The sequence below is a fragment of the Porites lutea genome, chromosome 1 (genome assembly GCF_958299795.1).
Source record: "Porites lutea chromosome 1, jaPorLute2.1, whole genome shotgun sequence".
In the NCBI taxonomy this organism is placed as follows: Eukaryota; Metazoa; Cnidaria; class Anthozoa; order Scleractinia; family Poritidae; genus Porites; species Porites lutea.
The window spans coordinates 20,500,821-20,528,744 of record NC_133201.1 but is presented as its reverse complement, the minus strand read 5'-3'; the positions used below and the strand labels follow the sequence as shown (position 1 = coordinate 20,528,744).

Sequence of the window (27,924 nt, the reverse complement as noted above, 5' to 3'; positions counted from 1 at the left end):
GGCGACACCTAATTCCACCACAACAACTAGTGCCAGGAGCAATTCGAATCCTGATTTTAAATTTTCCAAGGGTCGTGGGTTTAAAATGGCTAGCTTAATTATTACAAGTCTATTGAAACATAGAGATGAACTTCGTATTGTATTAGATGGTCAACCCACTGATATACTAGCTATTAATGAGACGAGACTCGACGGGAGTATATCTGATCAGGATGTTTAAATTGTGGGTTATCATGTCATCCGTCGTGACAGGACCGCTAATGGGAGATTTGGTGGGGGTGTGTGCTTCTATATTCATTCGAATATAAATTACGTAGTCTGCGAGGATTTAGATAACGAACTTTTAGAAATCTTATCAATTGAAATTTTAAAACCTAACTCAAAACCTTTTGTTGTTGCCTCGTGGTACCGACCGCCAAATTCACTTATAGACCTTTTCTTGAATATTGACTCCTTGTTAGCAAGACTTGATTCCAAGAATGTTGAACATTATGTTATGGGTGATATGAATTGCGATTTGCTGTCCAGCGAAAACATTTATGCAAGGGCTCTGTTAAATGTTACCGATATTTATGGCTTAAAACAATTAATCGACGGGCCTACTCGAGTCACACCCTCAACAAGTACCCTAATTGATCTTATTTTCACCAGTCACCAAGACAATATTCTCTGTTCTGGGGTGACACACGTGGGTATAAGCGATCACAGTCTTGTTTACGCGTACCGTAAAATTTCAATCCCACCTGTTTCTAAAGGAATCAATTTGAGCAGCTATAGACAATTTAAACACTTCAACAGTAATAATTTCCGTAATGATGTTTCAACGCAACCGTGGGATGATATCAAAGAACTGTACGACCCCAATGACATGTGGAAAAAATGTAAAGAATTATTCCTAAGTGTTTGTGATAAGCACGCCCCTGTGAAAACTAAACGCACCCGTCCCACCAAGTCTCCTTGGATTACCACAAATTTGAAAAAACGAATGAATTTCAGAAACCGGCTAAAGAAAAAAGCTGTTAAAACTAAGGATGCGTCCTCTTGGAATCGATTCCGGAAGGTCAAAAATAAAGTAAATCAGGAAATGAAGGCTGCTAAAAAGGCCTATTATAATAATTCTTTTAATAATTATGCCAGTGATCAACGTAAGACCTGGAAGACCATCAATGAATTGACTTCCCGCAAATCTAATAAAACAATAATAAATGAAATACAATATCAGGGACTAAAATCGAGCAATCAAGTAGAAGTTGCTGAATTGTTGAACACTTTCTTCATAGAGATTGGACCAAGGCTTAGTCGAAATGTTTCAAATGTTGATACCACCTACAAAACTTTGTAAATCAAAGGCCACTGGATTAGATAGTATATCAGCTAAATTATTAAGGGAGTGCCCTGATCTAATTGCCGAGTCTCTTACTTTAATATTTAATCAATCACTGTTGACAGGAATTTTTCCCGATGAGTGGAAGTCGGCTAGGGTTACTCCATTGTATAAAAATTCTGCTAAACGAAATGATCCCACCAATTATCGACCAATATCGGTGATCCCAGTCGTGGCCAAAGTATTTGAATGGGTAGTCTACGACCAGTTGTATCACTATCTTACTGTATTCTATCATGTTACCAATCTGGTTTTCGTTCTTTACATTCTACTGTAACCGCATTACTCGAAGCTACCGATAGCTGGGCAGCGAACACTGTTCGCGGCCTTGTCAACGCCGTTGTCTTCTTAGACTTAAAAAAGGCTTTCGACACAGTTGATCATCATATCTTATTAACGAAATTACAATATTATGGATTACGCGGTTCCTGTCACGAATGGTTTACTTCGTATTTAAACAATCGTACCCAAACTTGCCAAATTAATTGCTCAATGTCAAACCCAAAATTAGCAACATGTGGTGTTCCCCGGGGAACAATTCTTGGTCCTTTATTGTTTTTACTGTATATTAATGACCTACCTAATTGCTTGCATTTTTCACAACCTAGAATGTATGCCGATGACACCAGCCTAACCTATGCCAGCGCAGATTTAAAACTCATAAATGACTGCGTTAACGATGATTTAAACAAGGTGTATATATGGCTATCGGCTAACAAACTGACCCTTAACTTGACTAAAACTGACTTTATGTTAGTTGGGTCGAGGCAGAAGCTATCAAAGCTTTCTGAAACTCCTTCTTTTATGATAAACGACCATCCCGTGATGCAAGTGTCAACGGCAAAATCTCTTGGAGTGCATATTGACCAAAACTTAAGCTGGGAATGCCACATACAGAGTATTTGTAAAAAGATTGCTTCTGCTTTGGGTGCAATTAAAAGAATACAACATCATATTCCTTTTAATGTATTAATTAATGTTTACGCCAGTTTAATTCAACCACATTTTGATTACTGTAATGTCGTATGGAGCAACTGAGGCATTGGTCTTTCCGATAAGCTGCAGAGGCTCCAAAATCGTGCAGCCCGTATTCTAATGTCCACTAATTCTGATTGTAATGTGGACGATTTGTTCCTGGCACTGGTTGGCGTAAGCTTAAAGTTCCCATAACCTAAAAATTTTCTTTTCTTATCTGAAAGTACACATTTAAAGAGGAACTTCTGCGAAAAAATTTTGCGATTTGAACAAAACATGATTTGTTAATGATTTTTTAAAGTGTTCGAAATTTTGGTCCACCATTCGCATTAGTCTCCTCTCGGCTGGATAGGATCCGTGACGTATGATGACATAGCTTCAGGAACTTGTATCACTTCGGCCTGTTACATCTCTTCTTCCAAGCCGAGATTTATAATGCCTGAGAGATGCGTTGCAGCGCGTTGTGGCAACGTAAAGGACCCAGATAGGAATATATCCATGCATAAAATTCCATTCTTCGGCGACGTGTGTCCGATTAAAAAGAAAAGGCGAAAGAAGTGGGTCGACTTCGTACTGGAGAGGAGGAAGATGTGGGTGCCAGGGAAGACCTCCTCGTTGTGTTCCGAACACTTTGCTCCAGACGACTTTCAAAGGCCGTTAAACAAAGAAGTCAACTTAAAGCGAGATTTAAAGAAAGATGAAATTGGGGTTTGTGTTTCCCATTAATACACGCTAAACGGAAAGGAGAAGATGACAGGCCGCCATCTAAAAAGAGAAGGGAAGCGCGAATGGTAAGAAAGTATTGTCACACCTACTGGAGACATTTCATGTGATTTTTTTTTTCTGTGATTCATAATTGGTCCCCGTACCATCGAAGTTAAAGAAAACACAGTTGTTTTGCTGTTTTTCACAGATTGCTAGATCTGCGAAGGCTCGCCTCAAAACACTCCAAGAACCAGAAGCGACAAGCATTGATTATCCTTCCCCAAGCATTTAGGCGGTAAGAATTTCAACTGCAGGGTATACTTGGGTGTGCTTGTGTAAGCTCTTATGTTGTGTACTATTGAATATTTGCAGGCACAAACCGTACAAGCTGAAAACTCACAAGATATCCAGATCAACCCCTCTACAAGCAGTCAATCGGAGGAGGTGAGATGCTCTGTAATCTTTTATAGTTTGAGTGCAATGGAGGGTCGTGACTAAATCCTTGTCAATTAATAGCTTGTTATTGATATTCCTGATTAGGACATTACTAGTAGTAGTACGACTGAACTCCAAAGCAACGCTTACCAAAGAAAATCCTGTGATCAGAGGTTCATATCCTTTGGTAAACACTGGGGTGAATGATGCAAGATTAAGATAGCAGCAAAAAAGAAAAAATTATTATCATTGGTTTTCACAGGGCCAACATGGGACATGTAATGGTGGCTTTCAAGAGCAATCTGGATTGGAACCTGAAGCTACATGTAGCACCAACATGGTACATACCTTACTGCAAAGCAATATTCATTTACAGTCACGTAACTTTCCATTTCATTATGCTACCAGATCATCATTAGTGAAAAGTGATGGAAGTGGCCAATTTGGTTTTGTTTTTTTTTTGTAGATACACAAAGACTTTTGTTATGTCCAAGATGCAGAAGAGAGTGAACCTTTTACACAAGTGGAATGTATCCTGTTTTGTAATTATAAACATAATAATAACAATGATTAGATGTTGATGATGACGATAATAATAATGATAGTAATGATAATAATAATAATAATAATAATAAGCGTTAATTTCTTTCTTACAGGAGGATATTCTTGGTATTTATTTTAAAAGATAAACCATAGTTTTTTTAATTTTATAATACAGGATAAATCAACACAGACACTGGCAGATCAGAGATGTAGTATCCTCAGCCATGAAATGGAACTTTTAAAAGGCCAGCTTAGTTCAGTGCGACAATCCCTGAAGACATCAAAAGACAAAAAAAGGCAGCTAAAGCGTAAAGGTAAGCTTCAGCCATGTGATGCCCTATTTACATGTATGTGTTATTTGTATGGTCACATAATGTTAGAGATTTGATTTTGAGTTTTTTGTTCCTCAAACCTATTCTTTGCTGAGGGAATTTTATTCTTATAATATTATTGACATCCACACTTTTTTTATTAGTTGAGTTGTTGACCCGAAAACTTCAGGAGGCTGCAGACAAAGGGTTAGAAGAAAACGTAAAGAGTAAGGAGTCTTGTGACACTGACAACCAAGATACATGTATCAGTGAAGAAAAAGATATTGAAGAAGAGGAAGAACCTGACTTTTCCAGTGATGCAGAGTACTTTAGTGAAAGCAGAGGGGATACAGAAAAAGAGGATGAAGAGAAGGAAACAAATGACAGGAGGTAAAAATAATAAGAATTTTTACAGATTATAACTAAACCTTATATAGTCTAAAAAAAATTTTTGCGGCCCTTCAGCCCTCAGTTTTGTCTTAAAATAGGGGGGTACAGGCCCCTCCACTGGATCCCCGACTGAAATAGTAAGATCAGGGAATCACTGAGATTCCAGTACCCTGTTTGACAATTTTACTCCTACAAAAATAGAATATGGTTCTTGCTTAAAAAGGCATTAAAGGCCACTGAAGTTTTGTTCCTATATTGTACATTGTGTGCATTTCTCTGTCTTTATTGCAGTATTCCACTATCAAGTAACAACGACATAAGGACGGAACCGAAACACATAGTGTTCCTATCCAAGCTCCTCCTGCTCTTCCAGTTTTGCCATTTCTGCCGCACTGGAAACAAGCCTGATGTGACAGCAACTCAGTCTGGAACCGCAGTCACCATCAGGACAACATGCAGCAACCCTGGTTGCAGGAAGGAATTTACCTGGACCAGTCAACCTTTAATGTCAGGGACCAAGCTAACGGCTGGGAATTTCCTCATCTGCATGGCTACACTCTTTGCTGGTGGGTCCTTCACAAAGATGAAGACCATATTCCAGCATAAGGGATTGGCCTGTGTGTCATTAAATACTTTCTTCAAGCACCAACGGGTAATCTGTTTTCCTGTACAAAATGTTATTCAATACGCATTTGTGAATTTGCTGTTGGTTATGCAACATCAATTTATTTCCTCGGGGTTGAAATTTTTTTTTCAGTTTTGGTCTTACATCTATACTGAAATCATCAGCTGGAGATGGATTCTTTTAATTTTTCTTACTTTTCCTATTATACAATATCATTATAGACACCTTTCTAAACCTGTTTTCAACTCAAAGTTTAGACTTGGTTGTTCCCTACTGTACATCTCTTTTGGAAGCGCTACCAAGCAAACTTGTTCTCTCAGCTCAAGGTTCTGGGGGATCTTACAATAGCAGGAGATGGAAGGCACGATAGCATGGGCCACTGTGCTAAATACGGTGCCTACACCATCTTCTGTTGCACATTGCCACGGATCATCCATTTTGCACTTGTACAGGTATAATCATTTGCTTGCTGGTACATTTTTAGCCATATAGTATGTACAACCCCATGTCTGCTGTACTAATGCAACTTAAGGCTGGTGTAAATTTCTTGTTTTTAATTGTTTCTTGTTTTTTATTGTTAGTTATAACAATCATATGTATCTGAGATATGAGTTACTACTTTCAAGTCACTAGTCAATGAAAGCAAGCCAGTTGCTATGCTAGTACCTGCTCAGGGTTTCAACTCATGTGTCGTATTAAAGTTCTGGCAGAGACATCAAGCCGGAAGCAGTCCAGCCATGGAGTTTAAGGGATTCCAGAAGTGCATTGATTTTCTGCTTGGATGTGGCCTTGTTATCACTGCATTTATTTGAGACCGGCACACCCAGACTGCAAGTCACATGAAGAATGTTTTGACACATATCAAACATTACTTTGACCTCTGGCATCTAAAAAAAAGTAATGATGACTTTCTTCTCTAGTTGTTTATGTTAAACATTTTCCCGCACAAATCTAAAGTACTTTTTTTAAAAACTCCTGTTGTAGGGGTATGACTTTCCTCGAGCAGTAACACTGATTGAAAGCATTATTTGCCACCATTTTGTATCTACACATCATATAAACCCAATGTTATAAATAACTATGACTTACCTTAAGCACTTTAATGTTCAAAAGATACTTAACTTAACAGTATAATCTTGGATATGAATTAGACTATTATCATTTATCAACATTAAAGGTGAAACTGACTTTACTGTTTCTCTGTTCCTGAAGGGATCACTAAATTGCTGTCCAAAATTTCCAAGGAGAAAGGGAATGAGCATCTCCAGCCTTGGATAAAGCCCTGTGAAAGGCACCTGTACTGGAGTGCTACTTCTACGTCTGATGGAAATGGGAAGGTCATATGGGCCAAATTCAAGTCTTTTCTGAGCCACATTGTGAATAGACACACCGACTTGGATGAGCCTCTCTTCAACAAGTGCGCACATGGAGATATTCCTGATCGGACATGGATTCATCCTGGTATAGTTGATAGATTTTTTTTTAATGTTACATGGTTCCAAAAGGCCTGCCTTGTTAACTTGTCTTTCCATCATTGTATTCCAATTAAAATTTCTGAGAAATTGCAGAGATCTCCAAACAGTCTCCTTAAACATGTAAATCTAGGTGCAGAAGAGGGCAAAGTAAACTTCTCACACTTTAATTTACAATTTTATTTTTAGGGGACATAGTGTATGAGAAGATGAAAAAGGCCTTGACTGCCGACAGCCTAAAAAAAGGAATCATGCAAGCATCCCCAAGTGCTCAGACTGACTGTCTTGAAGGGTTTCACCCTGTTCTCAACTTTTTTGCACCAAAGATCATTGCTTATTCCTATCTTGGAATGTACTGCAGGTAGGCTAAACTAATGTGCACCAGTATACAGTGTAATAACGACTATTGCTATCAGTATTCTCTTAATCATTAGGTCAATAATGCAATTTGGATCTGTTGGTTTTGAGTACAAGTTTGGCTAATAAGATCGATAGGATTTAATAATAGACACAATAATATTGATTGTTCCCAAGGGAAAAATCCCAGCTAATTATTATTCTTATCTCATTGAGAAGTTGTTTCCACAGCTGAGTTAATACTATGCAGCATATTTTATTATACCCTAACTTTTTCTATTTTATCTCTTCTAGGCATATACTAGCTGCTCTGCACTTTAACTATAATTTACACAGAGAAGAGAAAGTGAACAAAGATGGAAGTGTCCCTTTGAAAGTGACCTACCCAAAGTTTAAAAATGGAGAGGCTACTGTGAGAAATCTAAAGATCAAGCCCATTTTTGGTATTTATTTACTATCATTTGTAGAGTAAAATTGTTATGTTAGATAGATTTAATATTTAATTTATTGCTATTGAAGTTTTTCGTAATTGGTTAATATACACTCTGGAAACATGTGTTTTTGTCTTATTTACTGTCTAGACTATGTGGGAGAACTCTTCCAGTTTTTTATGACATTGAGCAAACAACAGGTGCAGGATGCATGCATTGAGTTGAAGAACATGGTTCCAGATCCTATGAATACCATGCTTGAGAAACAACCTAGGGAAGAGGCCATTAGGAAGTGGACAGAGAGGATGAGAATGGTTGCAAAGGATGTACCTCCCACGGCACCACGTTTGTTTCCTGTTAATTTTCCAGGCTTCACTATTCTGAGCCGAGGTGAGATGTCTCACCAAAACTAATAACAATCTCTGTGCCCTGTAACATCTCTAAACTAATATCTTAGTGGTTCTTAATCAAATGATGACAAAGCACTACTAGGAGGCATTTTAGGAATGACAGGAACTCATGAAATAATAACGACTTCTGAATTATGACAGCACCTTCATTTCTTTATTGCAGAACGAGATCAGACATCAAGTGAAACAAGACAACAGCCTTCTAGAGCACTGCCACGATGTTCTGTCTGCAAGAACCCTATGAGGGGCCATAATTCTATCACTGATTGTCCAAGAAATAGGAAGGATTGACTTGCAATGTAAAAAAAAACAATGAAAACTTATGAGTGTCTACAACATGAAATTATGAGACTTAAGAAATATCTAGAAGCCTTTTTACATTTGCCATATATTGGTGCTTTTACTTAGGTTTTATTGACATTTTGCACAAATATAAGATAAATGACTTGTAATGTTTGTATAGAATGCAGCAGGATCAGGATACATAAGGCAATTTTTAAACAACGATGTGCTAGAAAGTATAATTAAGATTACCTTAAAGTCATTTCGGTTTATGAGAACATCCCTATGAGGTGTAAATACCTTCATCGGAGAAACAGTACACAAGATGTCTTGCCCTACTGTATACATTCCAGAACTTGCAAAAAAAACAGTCGTCATCATAAGGAAACTAGAAATGCTGAAGGGGAGATGCAGTAGTGCTGTTGAACGCCTTCCGGCAGTTATTAAATCCCCTAAATGGTATCATGCATGGGTGAGGTTAGTTCCTCTAGAATTTGGATGGTTTGCAATATCTGGCATTTTCAGGAAGAATATTGTAAAGACACGTAAATAGAAAAGCGTGCCAACCAAAGAAGAACATATGTTCCTCGTTTAACGCCAAATAAGGAAGCTTGTTTTTTGGACTTGCCAAAGAGTGATTAGATTAAAAACTGTTTTCATCTCAGAGAAAATTCGTGCTTGGTGTATTAATTAATAGGACTGATGTTCGGTTCCCATACTTTTTTGTATGCACAACTACAGTTTCCCTGCCATGTATAGCACGAAAGCAATTCAAAGTCCTAATTTGAAAACCACAAGCCTTTCTTTTTCAAGGTTGTAAGTTAATCTTCAGATTTAATGAGATTAAACCATTGTTTTGAAGTTATAGGTTGTCTTAAGTCCTTATTTCACTATATTGCAACAATAAAATTTCCGCCAGGACTGTGTGACGAACAGGTGACACTACAGTCGCATGTTGAAACTGCTCAATGCCATCATAAACCAATTAGCAAGTTTACATGTAATTCGTATGAGGGTTACCTATCGTGCTTAACCAATTCTGGTTGCCATCGCAGCCGTCTGTCTGATGCCATCAAGAAGAGCTATTTGAGGCACTTTCCGGCCTCTATCTCGCTTAAAATTAAAGGTTTTAAACTATCCGAAACTTCGCATACCTGTCGAGTATTATGCTGGTCGTGCTGTTCCCAAAGCTTAATAATAGCTTGCGAAGCTCGCACAAAAGACTTTCAGCGTCCACTCAAGTTTTGCCTTTCGCTTTCCCCCTCCCTACTTCTTTTAGTTCTCTTCAACTTCCCGTTCTTTACGTTTTTCTTAGGTCCTTTTGACTGAATTCCTCTTTGTTTGGATACGATTTGAAAGTCATCTTTGCCCTGCACAATTCAGAATACAAAGTTATATTACCTTTAATATGTGTCTCTGAGTGAGTTACTCTTTTTAAATTGTTAAGTTGGTAATTATTACATTTGTGATCAAATGTTATCACACATGTGACTTTTATTACATTTGTGACCAGTTATTACATTTGTGCCTCCAACAAGGCATTAAATTGCACGACTTAAGTGCCCTCAGCTCCATTTCATTTTCAAAACTTCTTAACTTTTCATAAATAATAAGGTAGATCCAATGAAACTGGCTGTTTTCACAGTTTCTATATACTAGAAATGTGCACGAAACTGTTTCATGCAACACACAAGACCTATCATACACTGTGATACTATAAAGTGTTAGTTCTTGTTCTAACATTAAATCTTCAGGCTCAACCTCATGGAAATCACTGGGAAGCAAGGAGAGCGATGGCAATTATTTGGACACCGGAGACAATAGCAGCAGTGAAGCTGCTACTTAAAGAAAGGCCAGCAACAATTCCCAAGTCCAACAAGTACAGGTTCGCAAGGACTTCAAAATGGTCTGTGGAACATCTACATGGCTGGGATTATGTCTTACCCAACGTTAAAAAAGTAAAAGAAATAAAGAAGCCAGAAGAAAGTACAAGTAGATAAGAAAAAGTAGATAATACTAAGTTTCTCGGAGTTTATATTAAACAACACCTTATGTGAAAAACTCGTGTTAATTTTATCGCAGCTAAGATTTCTAAATCTGTCAGGTTACTTTATAAAGGCAACTACTATTTACCCTCAATATCTCTTCTTACACTATATTATGCACTTATTTACCCATATATTACCTACTGCAATTTAATTTGGGCCTCTACTTACGTCACCAACCTGCAATGAATTTACGTGCTTCGAGAAGCAGAAGGTATACTATGTAACGATTTCACAATCTAGAGTTTTTATTCCAGGGTTCACACAAAAAATTGCAACCACTTTTAGGAATATAATTTCACATACCGTACAAAAATACAGATTTCCAGTCCAATCTAACAAGACTTTACAGCTTGAACTGTTTGCTTCACCAACTTCTCTACATTTTTCAGTTCACTTGTCGTAGATTGATAGTTAATTATTGCATAAAACATATAGCACTTTATGTTAATAACCATTAAATTCTCTGAGCTACGATTTATATTCTGTCTTGGACAACCAAAATGCGTCAAAAAACTCTCTCCAGGCTACTATATTCAAAGTTGAAGAAAATTCAAGGACTTTTCAAGACTGTGCGAACCCTGTATTCTCTTTTTCGTTTTCGTTTTCATTTTTACTGTTGTCATGAGCTGGTGGCTTAAGGACTGTTCTTCAATTTCACCAAGTAAAGGACAGTAGAAAGCCACAGTTAAAGGGAGCAGGAAACTAAACACACACCCTAATTGGGGGTGCATATTATCCGTGACAAAACATCACTGACAATAATTAGCTGGGATAATAATACTCAACAAGTTTTGTTCGACTCAACCCTCCACGAATATACCAATCATGTTTTTCTACATTTGCTAAATGGGGATACTCAAATTTATGAAATTATCATATATTGAAAAAACACAAGGAACACATGGAGATAAAGCTTCATTATGAGTGAAACCCACAAGACTTAACACAGGTTACTGTGCCAGTAACTAATTACAGCAGAGTCACCTGTCATGAGCGACATTTTCGCACAATTACACTTCAGCATTTATTTTCCATTTGTATTTTTTTCTCCACTTAGCATTAATTACAAACACTACTAATTAAAGAAAATGAAATAATACCAAGTAAGAGAGGGGCACATCTAGGCAGACTAATATTGTGCCCCTCAGTAAACTTGTATATTATCACAACGAAAAATAGATACAGTATAGATACGTGTGTAATACTTAAGACAGCAGAACAGATATGTATGTCTGTACTTGCAAAAAAGTACCTCAGTGAGAGAAGGAACTTGAAATGGAGCATGGCAAATCAAGTAGAGTTTACCAGCACATGTGATGGGGCTACAACAAAATTGCAGATAAGATCGGTCTCTTCACTGCAATGCTCGTTGACACTGACGACAATTATCCCAGTTTTAAGAATGGCATTTACAGTCTTCCTGCAAAGAATTTTGTTAGGTTTCTTGAGTGAAAACCTTGCCATATGTGGTAAATAACTAAGCATCTCTGACATTGGGAAAATTTGAATGTTGCGGAGAAGAAAAAGCCAAAAGTCACTGACTGTTGCAGTTACTGGTAATGTAAACAAACTGACACGAAACACAGGCAGTTCTGATCACATATACCTTATGCTTGCCATGAACACAAAGATATCAACAAAAAAATAACCGACTTTGTTCCTGTATTTTGATCGCAATTTGTGGCTTTACGGGCCTACATGCGGAATAGTCTGAATGCTTTTTCTTTTTTTTCATAAGCTATATAAAACAGCTTGAATATTCTGAGACAAATAAATTTTGGCATAGATCACTTTCCACAAATTTCCCTTGATGTGACCGCGCATATTGTTGTTTCTTGCGAGTTCAAAGAGCAGCAGAAGGGGAGAGAATACACAAAACAAAACAGGTTTGATTTTATTCACCCTCGATATGTTTCACAGTATGAAGAAAATCACTCTTGATTTCACGGAGTGAAAGTTTGCACTGGTTAAATAATCACGGCGTGAAAGTCTACATCAAGCTTTCGCAACATGATTAGCATGCCAAGAGTGAAAAATTCTTGCATGGAGTGAATGGGTTTAAAAACTCAGATCCACGCACTGTGACCGTGAGAAAAATTCACTGTTTTCAGTGAAATCCATAAGCCCCCTTTTCGCATGAAGGGTCACATTTTGAGGCTTCCTCAGTACTTGACCATTTTTTTTTACGTTGTCAATACAAAAAAAAAACCTTCCAAGCTACAGTAGACCAAAACGAAAACAAAAACGTTTTAATGCTGTTTACATCTATCGCCACCCCCCTCTCTCCCTTACATATCATTTTGCACAATTCTCTCTGTGTCATAAAACACTATTCCACTTGAAATCAGTGTGCGAGGTAGAAGTTGCTTTGTGTGGTCAGTTAATTTTCTCGACTTCTTTCGCAACATGATTAGGTTACAGTGATGAGTCTCTGGCCTCAAAAACTGAGTCAGGAAAGTTTACATGTGATGATTTATGTGGAAAGAGTGAGAGTTATTGGACGAGACTAATTTGATGATATTTGGCCCATACTAACTCTGGAAACATTGCGCCTGGTTGGTTGTGGATAATTTTATCAGTGCCGTGAACATGGTTAATTGTGTGATCTCCTCAAGTTGTTGACAGACAGAATTCTGTAGGTATGTTGTGGTGCTTGTGTTATCAGGAACAGCGGCTCCGGTTTAGTGTAGCCCCCATTCTTGGTAAGAATACCATTCTATTTCGCTTGCGTGGCATACACCAAAAGTATCTCAGTTGGTTTTCTTTAAGCTTTTGAAGCCTTTTGTTAAGGGAACGAAGACAAACAGCTATGCTAGACATGCAAAAGTCCCTTGGTCTTTTCTTTTATTTCGAAAGATGTTTACTTGAATGTTTTTTTTTTGGGGGGGGAGTGGCTTGTACACTCTAAATCACTAAACAAAAGATTGCAGAGAAAAAAATTAAAAGAGTCCAGGTCAAAGCACGACACAAGCGAGGAGGCTGACAAGCAAAAGTTGGTTGTTCAATAGCCCGAAGAACCACAGTATGCCTCATGATAGTGCTGATAGCACTTTAACAGCATAAAATAAATGCAATTCTGACAGACAAATGAGTGCAATGACTTTTTGTGTTACCATGAGGCAGCCCACTTTGAAATCAAATTTGTTAAAAAAAACAGCAACCTGAAAATGATTAGTCCAAGAGTTATCTCTGGGATCTCGGATGTCACACCTAAGGTTAGGGTTAGGGTTAGGGTTAGGGGTTAGGGTTAGGGTTAGGGTTAAGGTAATGCTGGCTCAAAAAATCAAGAATTGCATAATTCTCCCTCTTCCTCCATAACAAAGAATAACAGCAAAATTGGACCTGACTTCAACTTAGATCGTTTATTTACCTGTAAATAGATATAGAGGTGAAAGTTTTGGAACGCCTTATAACTTCAGGCCACAGCTAAAAATTCCAAAACGTTCCCCCACTGCCAGAAATTTAAGACGTTTTTCTTAACATGATGTGAATAAACCTGGCAAGTTTTAACGTGGTAAATCTTCATCTTTACACATCAGTTTGTTTTTAGTGCAGTCCAATTTAGCCACAAAATCACCCTCAATTTGCCCATAATTTTTGTCTTGCTGCACTACTTTCTTCTTTGCCATGTTGAATTCTTAGGAGTGAACTGCTGTTCCTACTGTTTGTTGTGCCACGGACCAGATTGCAGCACTGAACGTGGCCAGAAAATGTGAAGATCTTAGTTGAACTTGTTTCATAACATGCTCTCCATATGGCATTGTAAACAATGATTTAGCTTTAGCAATGCACTAATTTGCATAATAGGTGACTTAACTGTAGCCTTACCTGTTATCGACCTTGAACATATCATATATCTCATTTGTCTCTAGAAGGCTTTTAAAATGATTTAGAAATATCAATACAATCGTACTTTTTTGGGAGAACAGAACGTAGGCGAATTTTGTTATAGTTTGTCCAAGCTCAGTTATACCTCATAACATGTTAATGAGTGTTAGGTTGTGAAAACTGCAACATTTCTGTCAACAGCAGAAAGTATCGTTTCAGATTTCAGCACCATGATTATTAATCTTCGAGCTCTTAGATACCAACTTTGGCCCTCACTTTCTCAACTTTTGTTTAGCAAAAACTGCTTTATTTTTTTTTGACTTTGTAGCAGTTCTAATACCTTAAAGTCGAAGTTTTTAAATGATTGTTGACAGCGAGGCTAGCTTGTTACTCACATGAGCAGGCAGGATACTAAGCTGTTGCAACAAACAAAGATCAATTTTAACTAAAAATTCTTTTTAAATTGTTGCTCACGATAAAATATAATTTTCTACATTTACATTGGGTGTGTTTGAGCCACAAGATTTGCTCATTAAAAAGACAGTTTGTCCTCGCCATTGGGAACTGTTCTGGTACTTCATGGCAGGGAAACAGATCACATTGTACTGTCCCTGATTCAGCGGCTGCACACAAAGGTAGCCCAAACACTCAGCTTGAAGATGATACCTGCATATATTTTGTGAGCAACAAAGGTGCTTGTTCCTTTGGGCTCACATAAGTATTATTATTTTAGTCAACGTCAAAGCCCCACTCAGCTGACCATTACGTCACCGAAGGGCTACTATTTTTTAGCTTTAGGCAAGAGGGGAGGGGTGGGTAGGGTAGTATTGGGTATCTCTTGCCATGAGGATCAATCCAACACCTAATTTAGTTACCAATCATCTTCCACCCCATGCAAGATGGCGGACGCATATATGAGAAGAGAACAATACTCTATCTTTTAAGAAAGACACATATTCTTTAACTTTTCTAGTCTATTTCTACTTAGAGTAGTTGGCCTGTGCAAATAAAAATGAAGAAAGGACTAAATGCTGGTAATTTTTATCGAGAATGTGAAATGTTGTTTGCAAGAAATTTGAATTTGATACTCGCAACGGTTCCACCAATGGCGCGGTGGGAGGTCCATACACTCTTCTCTGTTTCCTCTCTGTTTTCTGTAAGTTCTTGAGCCCTCAGTATGTTTGATTTGAGGTCTAAAATATTGGGGTATGCTCAAACTGTGGTCTGCCTGATGCAATCTCATTGAATTGGAATTTGCTTCATGGCGGAAGACAAGTAATGTCAAGCGTTTCTGTTGCGACATCACTTGTCTTTCTCCTTGAGTCAAATCGATCTCGTAGCATTGCTTGTCCTTCTTTTTATCTTTTCTGGTACTCGCTATGGATAATTTGCCCTCGAAGAAGGCTAAATTGACAACGCCGCGTGCTTCCCGAATAAGGTACACCTAGGAGCTTGCTTTTGCACCCGGAATGGAAGAGCGACTCGAGAGGTTGAAGTCGAGATTGCAGCAAGCGACGAGCAGTCTCTTTATTTCTTCTCGGATGCCAATGGGAAATGTCTCGCTTGTTGGAGGACTTCTGCATTCATTCAAGCGGTCTGAACGAAGGGGAATGGTGAGTGAAGGTCATAATTCCTCTTTGTTTACATTCGGGTCGTCGTTGTCTTGCCATGATTGTCCTCCCACTTGCAACGTAGCCATGCAAACAGATTTCTGTGGGCAAGATGATTTGCCATAATTATGTGTTGTCATCTGGTGAAAATACAACAGGCTGTTTCGATGTGCATACCGCCAGTAAACCCGATGAAGCCTATTTTATTGCATCCACAGAGGCCACGAAACATATTTTGCACACCATGGCAAGATATAATGGCAAGTGCCCTTTGTGTAGATTTTCCTTGGACACAGAATCCTTGGGATTTTCGAGGCATGGTCATGCGGCTCTAATAAGCTTGAGCTGTGCTGCCAGTCACTCTCTACGCTGGTTTTCTAGTAGTGTAATCTCGGGGAAGTTTACGGTCAATCTTAGGTATCTAACTTATCCATAAATTTCGATGAAGTTGATACGAATTTTATCAACCAAGTTCAGGTAGAGCAGAAAATATAGTGTGTTTTGGGTTTGTTAGGATGATACATGGCTTCATGAGTACTGGGCTTACACAGACCCAGTACGTCAATTACAGCAAGGCCACAAATATAGGTTATGTTGAGAAGTACATTTCCACTGGTAAGTGCACAATGTGCAGAATGTGTTCTCCTACATTGTTCATGCAACCCTTCAATTTTGATTTCCTAGTGCAATTTGTATGTAATCGTTTTGAACCTTGGAACTTTGAAACTACCTAACAGACAATCAGGAACCCCTATGACAAGAACTGAAGATAAATAGAAGTAATTTTTATTTTCCTGTTCACATGTGATAATTATTGTTCTAAATAAAAGGGACTGTTCTTCTTGTACTACTGCTATAAATGCTGTAAAAAATGTTCATTTTACATTTATTTTACATAATGAATTTCATTTCTTTACTGGCAGTCTACCCCTCTCTTGGATATAAAAATGCAGTTGAGGCCTGTTATGAAGAGAAGTTGCGCGAAGCACGGTGGGAAGCTCAACAAGATTGTAACTATGCCACTGACAGGGATGTTAGTACTATATTTGTCTCTTGGTGAAAATTGTCTTTGATTCTAAGTATCTAGGCTCTGGTGGTTAAAAATGTTGTGACTGTGCAGGTCCATTTTTATGACAATTTCTCTCAATGATTATGTTTGATCCAAATTCAGGTCATTATAACAGACCCAAGGCATGACTCCAGTAGAGCAGCTCAACAGACCACTGTGTCAGCTTTATCTCAAAGGTCAGAACTGGAGGAGACAGGTTTTGAACATGCTTTAACTAGTTAGAAAGCAATTTTAATTGTACCTTTGAAGAAATAAAATTGAAAGTGCAAAAATGTACTTGTTACAATACAACTGTAATAATATTGTGACATTGTATCGTCTTACGTAGAGTTTCCAACCATTCAACAGGTTCAGGAGACGTTTATTCTTTGCTCGCAGGACAAAGAAAGTAATTTACAGTCTTAGCTGGTCAAAGGAAGACTTATCATCTACCGCAACACGTGAGGTCCCCATGACCAAAGAAGTGGTGGAATCTCTAACTGCTCTTGGTAAGCTGCACATCGCAATAACCCCCTCCCCTCTCGATCTCTACCTACTAAAAATTATGTGTAGTGACAATTGCTTAACTTGCTCTATGCTTAAGCCCTTCGTATATTCCAATCCTGAAGTTGGGGTCATCTTGAGGTAAAATTTTAGTCTCAGAACTCTTTTGACCGATAACCAGGATCAATGGATAATTCAGCTTTAGAGGAGGAGTTCTTTATTGACTGTTGCCTTTCTTCCTGCTTTCCTCTTGCAATTTAATAATTATTAAAGTATGTTCTGCCTTGTAACTTTCACTTGCCATATCATCATTAAGTGGCACATGACTATGTCCCAGCACTAAAGAACTGGTTGCATGACAAGGGGATCAAAAATTCCTATGATAGTTGGCATGGTATGTATTGAACGCATCATTTCTAAATGAAATAATGGCTCATGTTAGCTCTTTTGTATGATGACTCAGTTGATACAAGTTACTTTGACGTTCTCAGGTTGTCCCTTAATCTTTCATTTGCAGGTGGAAAAGGTGTTAAAAAGGCCATTGAAAAAGTAGCTAGTGGCCTAGTCAGGGATGCACAGAAAATTTTGGTTCTCTGAATTATCTGATAAAGGTGAAGTAGTGATTATAATCAACATCAAAGTCGGCATTGATAGGAAATTATAGAACCAACTACCAAAATTCAATTTTTTTCTTTCGTTTGTACTGTGAAGTGCACCAAAACACACATTTATTATAAAATGAAGAACTGCAATGGGGATGCAAATCAACTGAAAAGTTATATGCTTAACATCATCAACCATTACAAGGTAATCTTCATTGAAGCCAAGAGCCTTGGTTCGTTGTAAAAAAATGTGTGCTTGAAGAATTTCGCATAGTCATAGAAGAAAAAAGCAAGTAAACTGTTTGCGATATTTTTTTTGTATTAAAATAGGGTGATCACTCTAATTGTAATAAAGATTCAGGAAGAAGGTTATAAATGCAGCAAGAAGCCCCTAACAAAAGAAAGGGCAATTACTGCATACAGGAAAGCAGTGGAGGGGACCATGGTCTACAAAAATGCTGAAGATTATGCTCTCGTATTATCACAATATTGGTATTTATGTCCATGGTAATTAGAAATAATAGATTCGCACTTTTTTAAGAAGTCTTATATGTTACTTCTATCTATCCTTCCAGTGTCGTGATACATTTTGGATTGAGACTTTGCACTTGGTGATACTCATTTATGCACAAAAGAGAATCCACTTTAGCCGAGCAGACTCATATAAAATGAGAATTCAGCTGGCTATTCTTGACTGGGTAAAGTTTAAAAATACAATATTTATATTAAATAATTTTACTGTTTTTTATTAGTACGTGTGTATGCTTCTGTGTGCCCCAGAAGTTATTGCAGAGAATGAAATACAATATGTTGTAGTTCTTGTTTATTCATATAGAATGAGAATGTGCTGAGAGAAACATTTTCTCTTCAATATTACCAAACAAGTCGCCAACCAGACCGAATTGCACCACACAGGGTGCTGGTGGAAAAGACCTTCTGCTTCAAAGATGAGATCTGGACATACTTTTATAAGAATTTGTAATAATAAGCCCTACCATGGTTCTTGTTGGCCAGGCTCTAATTGCAATTTCTTCCTATTGTTAACTAGAAATATGTGGCAGATGTAACATATTGCAGTTGAATTAGATAGTAGGTTAATTTTTATATCCTTTACAGGGAATTGATAGGCAATTCTCATGTCTTTTTAGTCTCTATGGACTTTCTCCATTAGAGTAGCGCAGGGTTAACTTAATTTAAGGCATCTATTTAAACAATACCACATGAACCATATATGGGAACCACATATTAAAACATGTTTGGTGCGAGTCAAGCCAATTCATGGAACGCAAAAAATATGCCCAGTGGTCAAATTCAATTTCATTGGTACAGTCAGCTTCACAATCAGCAGGTATTTAAAGCATATCACATGTCGCTTTTTGAGCCACGTGTAGGGAATAGATGTCAAGACATGTTTAATGCGATGTGTCAAACCGATGCACTTTAACAAATGAAAGAACAGATTCCTCCTTTTTTTTTTTCTTCTGAAATGCAGATAAAAACAACTAGTCATCGATGTCTGCTCCATTGACACAATCCGCTTCACAATCAGCAGATATTTAAATGATATCACATTGACCATATATGGGAACTATGTAAAACATGTTTGCACTCTTACTGAAAATAACGTTTTCACTTTCCATTTCTATGAAATGCAGAAAAAAACGCCCAGTCATCAGATTCAACTCAATTGGCACAGTCAGCTTCGCAATCAGCAGGTATTTAAACAATATCATGTTCCTTTATGAGCCACTTGTAGGGACTGTATGTCAAGACAAGTGTGGTGTTATGTTTAAAGCCAACCTATTACTCAAGAAACACATTTTTTCGTTCATTTTTTATGAAAAGCAGATAAATATGCCCAGTCATCAATTCCTGCTCCATCAGCACAACTAGGCACACATTCAGCAGGTATATAAACGTTTCCACAGATCATAGGGACCTATTTTAACACAAGTTAAATCAATTGATCAAATTTTTGTTCTTCCATTATAAATAATAAGCTTTTCCTTTTCCGTCGTTTTTCCGGCACTGCTGAGTGTCAAAAGGTCCAACCTTTGTCCACGACAGGCAAGACGATGTCAATATCACTGTGGGCTACCTGCACTCTGGGGGCTGGATGCTCCATGGGAAGCAAGGGCTAGGATGTGGTACGGCTGACTTGGGTTCGGCAAGGGAGGTGCTTGCATCTGTTGTTTGGGAGACTTGGACGAGAATTGAGTTTTGGCGTCATGTTTTTTTGTTCTTCCAAGATCACAGCTCGCGAAAGTAAAACTGACCCATTGACCCTTTCAGTCCTAACATTTACTAACATGCCCTTTGTCCTTACCCTGTGTGAGATGGAAAAGATCACGTGATGTAATAACTCATCTGGGTAGGACTTTTTCTGTGAGTGTAAGTCATTCGAGCGATGGCAATCGATCGATCCATGATCGTGCAAGATAGAATAAAACTTTGTTTGATTTTGTGTGCTTGTTTTGAGCCTGGCAACATTTTGGCGACCCTACCAGGATGGCTTGTTGTTGTCGAAGCTCCCAGAGGAAAACAGATGTCATTGAAGCATCAAGACATTGCTATAGTCTCATGTAATATGGTGTCAACTGAAGCATTTTGTTCTGTGTTTCTGTGCAAAGCAAATTTTCAAGGAACATGACGAAATCAGAGGTTGACGAACGCTTCAAAGAGTTGAGAGAGGAATTTGTAAGCTCCCATTCACAAAAATGGAGCAGTTAGCGGAACATGTGGGATTGGAATCCAAGGAGTTTAAAGGAAAAACGAAGCTTGCCATGTCAGGGACTATTCACGTTGAAAAAGAGCTTCAGGAAAGCAACGGCAAGGTCGAATATTTTGGAGGAATGTTGAATTTTTTGTCAGAAATGCCACCACCACTTTAGGGAACGGGTAGTAGTGCGGATAAAAGCAAAGAGGCAGCGAAAGTGAAAACAGAATATGAAGCGCTAAGTAAACAATTCAAGGAGCACTTAAGTTGTACGAGAAGAAGATAGAAGAGGCTTCGATTGAACGGCTGCTGCAGTGCCAAATCAACCACAAAGTAAAGTTGTTTCACTTTCTGATGTTAAAAAAATTTCCAGAGGGATTTTAAGATTCTTGGTGTAATTGGGGGAGAGGAGCAAAGGGATAGACTTTTCTTTGTCAGTCTACTTTGCCAGATTGATGCGGGGCTTGATAAAGAGTATAAAGAATGAGAGATCATTGATCATGATTGTCTTCCGGATTGCTGGATATTGTCCGTCACAGAGGTCCCACTAGTCATCTGTTCGAGAAAGATTTCAGCCAAGCTTATCACTAACTGCATATTAACCATTGTGTCTATTATCTCTTTGGCTACAAGCATTGTGACAACCTTCTATTTGACATTGACCCACCTTTCATTTAGCGATTTTCAGCTAAGATGTGTCAAAACACCACTTCTGTCCTCACCTTCATGTATAAGTATCTCAGATACATGTGTAAAAATTACATTGATGATTTTGGAGGTGCAGAGACTTGTGATCAATCAGCGGCCACTTTCTAGGCTTTGAGCGACCTCTTACATTCTCTAGGTCTAAGTACCTCACCCAATAAAGACTCGCCTCCCAGCACTTCCAATATCTTCCTGGGAGTACTTGTCAAAATGACTGATGGAATGGCCTCTAGAAAGAACAATCATACATTTAAAAACAAATTAGTGAATGATAATTGTGTTTCAGGGAGAGGTTGATAATCAGCCTGCTGGGTTGAAAATTTTTATGATGGAATTTGATTTTCCCCTATACATTTCAAGTGACATAATTGGTTCTTCACAGCCATGGTATTCCCACTAACATGCTTACTAGATGAGAGTAAGATTGGCCTTAAAGAATGTTTTAGTTTGGTCAAGAATTCTTTGTGGAGACTATGCTATCAAGTTTGCACCAGTTGCTAGATGCAGGGGATCTAGGTTCAACCCAATGACTTTACAGTGCTGAAGAGCAGAAAGAGTTTACATCATTGATTGAGAGGAAAGCTGTTGAGTGCACAGCTGAACTGCATGAGGTTCAATTGATAAAAATAATTATTCAATTCTGCATGAACAAATGTCATGTAAACTTAAAGCATTGGGTGCACTTTGAATGTCTAGGGTCACAATAGTTGCAGACTCTGTAATACCTTTAATACTATGCGAATTAATACAGATCGGTACTCATGAATCCAATCTATCACTATTTCTGATATGTTCTTTGTGTATGTTTTTGTTTGCAATTTTGTGTCCCCCCCCCCCCCCCCCCAAAATCCATACCTTTTGTGTTGTTAATACCATCCCTGCACTTTATGCAACAGGAAATTCTAGTTTGGAATACCTTGCCTTACTCTTAAGCATACTAATAAGCAAGTCCTTGCCAAAAAAAGTATTTATAACTTAAAATTTCTTTCAAATGACTGTTCTCTAGGTAAAAAGCTTCTTCATCTTGAGGACAGCTATCAAATCTAAGTGCAAGTGAAGGGGTGTATTCGGATTTAAACTCAGTTAATTATTGGTCAATTACTTAGCTTCCGTTACATGGTTGCAAAATTTTCATTGGTCAATAAAGAATAGTTCTTTGGTATATAATGGGCGTTCATCTTAGAACGTCGTCACTGGAAATCAGTGAAGAAGATTTGTTTGGAAAATTTGCCTAAAATTTAGAGTTAGCTTTGATAAATCGCGCTTCCTGTAAAGCTAACTTAGAGCAACTGGGGGTAAGGCTTTTGTCCAAAATGCCAGGCAGTGTACCCCAACTGCTGGAAACCAGAAAAGAGCGCCAATTGTGGCCACCACTTGGGAGGTTCCTTCGTGGCCAAGGTGCTGAAATTGTCTTGCCTGGTGGCAGTTCACATTCATGGTGGACTATAGTCTGTGCAGACCAGCACCAGAGACAAAAGATGTTTTGTCTACAGAGAAGGTGACAACTGGATTTGCCTTCACACAGAATTCAAGGACATTTGCACTGTGTTTATATCTAGCAACCAGGCAGATGAATTCTCTTAACAGCACCTCAAGCACGTGGCAGAGAATGTGGAAGCCAGTGGCATTTTTTCTCTCACGTCAGACAAAATATCTTCCTACCCGTGTGATTCTGCTAAACAATTAGTGCTTATAACTGTCGCTGTCCCTGCAGGTCACGAGGCTGTGTATAGTCTCTGACTGTACTTATGTTGTTCATTGTCCACCAAGTGCTACCTACACTCTTGGCTTATGCCACATGAAGGCTGAAAGTGGCAAGAATGGCAAATACCACAAGTGCTGAGGTAAAGGCTTTCTTGCAAAGGGAAAGCAGGAGAAATCTTGGGCCATCTGTGACCACCTCCATGTCTGTAGTCACAACTACGTGAAACAGTTCAACAGCTCACCGTGGCCACAGGACTACACGGGAAAAATGAACAGTCAAGTGGTTCTGCACAGTAGCATGTTTAACCATAGTCGTAGTCTGTAGTCATCCTATCTTAAAGTCCCCAATACTGCACAATACTGTTAATTCTTCAACAACATTAACAGTACCATCAACTTAAGTAGGCGTCAACGTTGCAACTGTATGCAAATGAGAAGTTACCATACAGGTACTCAAGACAAATTCTCAGGTTAGCAGCAAAAATGCTGCAACCCATCTTGTTCTTGATCCGGGCAGAGTTGGCCATCTCGTTGACTCTGTGGCAATCCTATTGAGTCAATCTAAGGTTCGCTCTGGTTGTCAGAGTAAAAGAATGTAGCTCATCATTGTGTAAGGCGATGAATTATGTTTTTCCAACTGGGGAAGGTTAGTTATGCTTTACTTTTATATAAGCATGTTATCTTCTTTCTTAACCCATTAGGGGGCTGTGACAGATTCACGATCTATGGAACTACACCATTTTTTTTGTTGCTGTTCCGCACAGCCCACAACATTACTTTTACATGCATTGTACATTAGAAGTTCTAAAGAGCTTTGTACTAACTGTTTCTCTCATACCATTCTTCACAAATAACCAAAACTTTGCGTGATTAGCGTTTTCAGTCAGAAAATGCCTACATAACTGATGTTGGAGGCTATTTTATCAAATTAAGGATAGTGTTTGTTAGTATATACCACACAAATAGTACTCTCTGGACATTCTGAATGGCTAGCTCAGAGGTCAATAGGAAGCACTATTCACCTCTCTGCAAACAAAGAAAAACAAAATGGATGCAAATTTTATAGATAAACGAGACGGCTTTTCCGAAAAAATACAAAAATGCAACAAAGTTTCGTTCGACTGTAATTAATTGTAGGTTGTTTAATTTTTGCAAACTCAGATTTTAAGGCAAAAAAGGGTACAGTGCCTTGTTTGTGTGAACTGTTGAACACTATATAAGTATTAAAAAATACTGTTTTGCAGTATGATTTCTACAATGAACAACCACTCTTTTCTCTGCTTTTATCAACACCACCTCCGTAACCTCTCTAGTAAAACTATCATCCATCAGAGAAAACAACCTTTTACTTTAATCAATGGTGACGGTTTTTCAATCCTCTTTCTGTTTGGCCGCAAGAATTTAAGTTACTCTTCAAAAGAACCACCAGCAACTCAGACACCTTCAAGCTATTTTTATTTTTAGTTGGCAATGGCTGCTCTCCCGACCTCGTTTTTCACTGGATTTTAACTGCTCAACAGTGGACTAGTAACAAAAAAGGTGAAAAATGTGCTTAACAACTGGACTTTCTACGCAAAAACATGGACAGCAAACTACACATTTGGTTTCATTTTCACTTACACAATGAGGAATGGCTCTGCTTAAATGGACGAAAAAACGACTTACAACGAATTATTGACTGCTTTTTAAATTTTGAGATCACAACCTGTATTTCCTATAACAATTTTAATGTTTAAATTCCTCTCTTATTTATTTACCTTATCTTTTATAAATTACCTTGTGTTTTATCTCCCAAAAATCGTTTTAGTTCGCCTTGTTAATTATGCTGACCTGCATGATGAAAATGGTGGCTGATGGTTCAATAAGCTGAAAGTACAGAAATCTTCTGACCACAATTAAGTAGGCAGACCATTTGCCTGTAATTTAGACCTTAGAAACCTGACCAAATTGGTTTTTCTTGATCATAAGCCTTCTTTTTGCTGAAGAGTGCCATTAACAAGCACGTTTTGGAAGCCTCAGACATTCATCACCAGCCTGCTCGAGATTTATGCTGCATTGGTTACATAATTCCATATTTATTCATTTACCAGGTATGTAAATTATAAACTAAAGTAATGCTCCAGACACACATGAAAAACGCAGTGCGCATGTGTTCAAAATTATACGCGATACCAAAACAAACTAGATTCCCGCCGCGAAATTCAAAAAAGTAAGCTCCACACACAAAAGATAAGCTTAAAATTTCACGAACACAAAGTTTATTAATTGCTTTAGTTTCTCTCTTTTGCACCACATACTTTCCTCTTTGCACCAAAGGCGAAAATCATGCTTGAAAGTCCACGCTCGCTCTGGCAGCACTTCGCCGTAGCCATTGTTGCTGTTTTGGTCATCATGTCGCTGAGCTCGGTCAATGCGAACAACGAAAACGACCAATGCATGGTAAGTGGAAAAACAAGGACGGAAAAACCTTGTACTGGACGACTTTACCAGTTAGTTAAGTTAGTTTAAGTAATTTTTTGTTGTGCTTAATACTAGAACCGGCTACAAACCATTAAACATATCAAACATTCCTAAATGTTTTTCAATTTAAATGGGGAAGATTTTGCAAATTTTAATTATTGAAAATAGAGACCTTGCGCATGCGCAGACGTTTTGCACACGTGCCAATGCTCCATTTTCCTCTAATAACCTGGTATAAAATAAGTTCCTTAATTTCATTTCCACTATTTTTGGAATATAAAACTAATTGTCAAAGGCAAACCCACCTTCGCATAAGATATGCAAAAAAATGCCTATATCTTTTCTCTCCTTAGGCACATAAACTCCATTTTAAAAATAGATAAAATGCCTCTTAACAAACCCGCTTTGCATAAAACTTTTTTTAATACAACCCAAACAAAGACTGACAATCCGGCTTTAATGTTGAATTCCTTATATAACCCATGCAATCTGTCTTAATTTATCCGTTAAGAACTGTCTAGGATGATTAGATTTTGGATTTAAAGAAGCAAAATTATAGCATTTTTTAATGAACAACCCCACTCAACTAATGTCAAGTCATCACGAGTTAAAAACAAGTCTGAAAATTGACAAGTCAACCCATTTATGATTACATTAATAATTAAGTTGCTCAGGTAAAAATGTATCCCTTTAACTCTTTAACTAGACCAGCACTTTTGCTAACTGATAATAAAACAACTCCATCATTAGTATATCTCTTTAAATACAATTCTAGAACCAACTCGCACCAAAGAAAACTTCTTCTCTAAATTTGTCAACACCAAATCACTAGTTTCTTCACTGAAGTAAAACCCATGCTTACACGCTTAACTTGTTTATACAAACTGTTCCCCACATGAAAAAATTCCAATCCTTGCAAAAAAATAAATCTAATATGATATCTACTTGTACCAATTCACTACCAAAGACTAGAGACAACTCTCTTAAAGTGTTAGACACATCTTCTACCAAGATATTGGTGTACAAGTCCTTAAGTTATCTGTAGCGGCAAATTTTTCACATTTTTGCATCATTTTTAATAGTTATTTTGTGGATAACATACATATATCGCTACATTGACAGTATCCCTCAGTTCTTGACGAACTAAAGTATATCAAATTAACTACGCTATGTCACCCAAAAGGTGTTAATTTCATTACCCCCTAGGGTGGCATGGGAAGAGAAAAATCAAAATTTCAGAAGAATCCTTAGAGTTGTTGTTTAAAAGGAAATGTAAAAAATAAGGACGTAGGATAGAATAAGCCTGGTTCGACCACAACACAGCTTCAATTAATCCACCTTCTAGGGCACAGATCTCTTCATTAACCAGCTCCTTGTGCATCTGCCAAATTTCACGAAGAAACAATCATCCATTCCTCCAAAAAAGTGGTTTCTGCAAATCCAGGTAAATTGGTCATGTGGTAATTAGCGCTCTTCCAGTGTACAAAAGCTAATTTTCTTCTCAAAATCAACTGTTTTTCCACGATACTACCATCACATACCTTTTTGCCCAACATTTTGAATCACCGCCAACAGAAATGCCAAATAACCTCTCTATAGCCCCCTTGGATTTTCATACGTGACCAGTTGCTAGGTGTGGTGCACTTTTGGAAGATGCGTTATTCGGTGTCAGCTTTAATACAATGAAGTGTGCCGAAGTATGAAGATTGAAGAAGAGTTTTATTCAAAATTTAAAAGAATTGCTTCTGTAAAGAGAAAGAAATTGACAGAAAAATAGACCAGAGGATTACGGGCCAAGAAAACGTTTTACTCTCCCTGCAAAACTATCAGAATATATCAGATCAGAAGACTCGCCAATGTAATATAAATGTAAAAAAGTAGGTCCTGGAAAACAGAGGACATTTCAAGAACGTAACGAATTTTGACAAGATGCAACTAATATTAGTCATCACAGCTTGAACAGAAGCAAGAAAAATGAAGTTGGACATACAGAGGCTGTACTTTGTAAATGAATCCAAGTGGGGAATAAATGCGCTCCTGCTGTCTCCTGCAGTCTTTTTTCTTAGTAACGGAACTGAAAATTTTTCTTCGACTTCTGATAAATTGGTCAAGGGCCACAGAGATGTTCTTATGACCTGCACAGCTGCCGAAAGGTGAGAAAGTTCTCTGAATTATAGACTTTGTAGACAATATCATTCCCTGCAAAGACGAGCAAACAATTTTAGAGGGGGGAAATCCCAGACTAATTGTGTCGTACGGCCCAAAATACCTAACCTAGAACAGGTCACATTCTCTTACTGCGTGATAAGTAACACAAAAATTGTTCTTAACTTAATGATAAGTAGGAAGTCGAATTCGCTTGGGGACATCCAAAATTAT

General features: G+C 37.9%; 1 protein-coding gene and 1 pseudogene across 1 annotated transcript; both read left to right on the top strand.

Moving 5' to 3' along the window:
- Positions 1 to 3,993: 3,993 nt before the first annotated feature.
- LOC140925920 (uncharacterized) lies at positions 3,994 to 8,055 on the top strand. Its single transcript, XM_073375754.1, has 9 exons — positions 3,994 to 4,029; positions 4,218 to 4,356; positions 4,518 to 4,743; positions 4,921 to 5,395; positions 5,626 to 5,820; positions 6,581 to 6,829; positions 7,030 to 7,201; positions 7,492 to 7,640; positions 7,779 to 8,055. Exons 1-6 carry the CDS (start codon positions 3,994 to 3,996, stop codon positions 6,644 to 6,646), a joined length of 1,137 nt encoding a protein of 378 aa, XP_073231855.1. The 3' UTR covers positions 6,647 to 6,829; positions 7,030 to 7,201; positions 7,492 to 7,640; positions 7,779 to 8,055.
- An 8,266-nt stretch (positions 8,056 to 16,321) lies between these two features.
- Positions 16,322 to 18,968, top strand: LOC140925912 (uncharacterized; annotated as a pseudogene).
- Positions 18,969 to 27,924: the final 8,956 nt, after the last annotated feature.

Bases quoted from the DNA above. Each gene is read 5' to 3' on its own strand.
- LOC140925920 (XM_073375754.1), top strand. From the start codon at position 3,994: ATGCAGAAGAGAGTGAACCTTTTACACAAGTGGAAT. The intron at 4,357-4,517 runs GTAAGCTTCAGC...TTTTTTTATTAG, and splicing joins AAGGCAGCTAAAGCGTAAAG to TTGAGTTGTTGACCCGAAAA. The intron at 5,821-6,580 runs GTATAATCATTT...CTGTTCCTGAAG, and splicing joins TCCATTTTGCACTTGTACAG to GGATCACTAAATTGCTGTCC.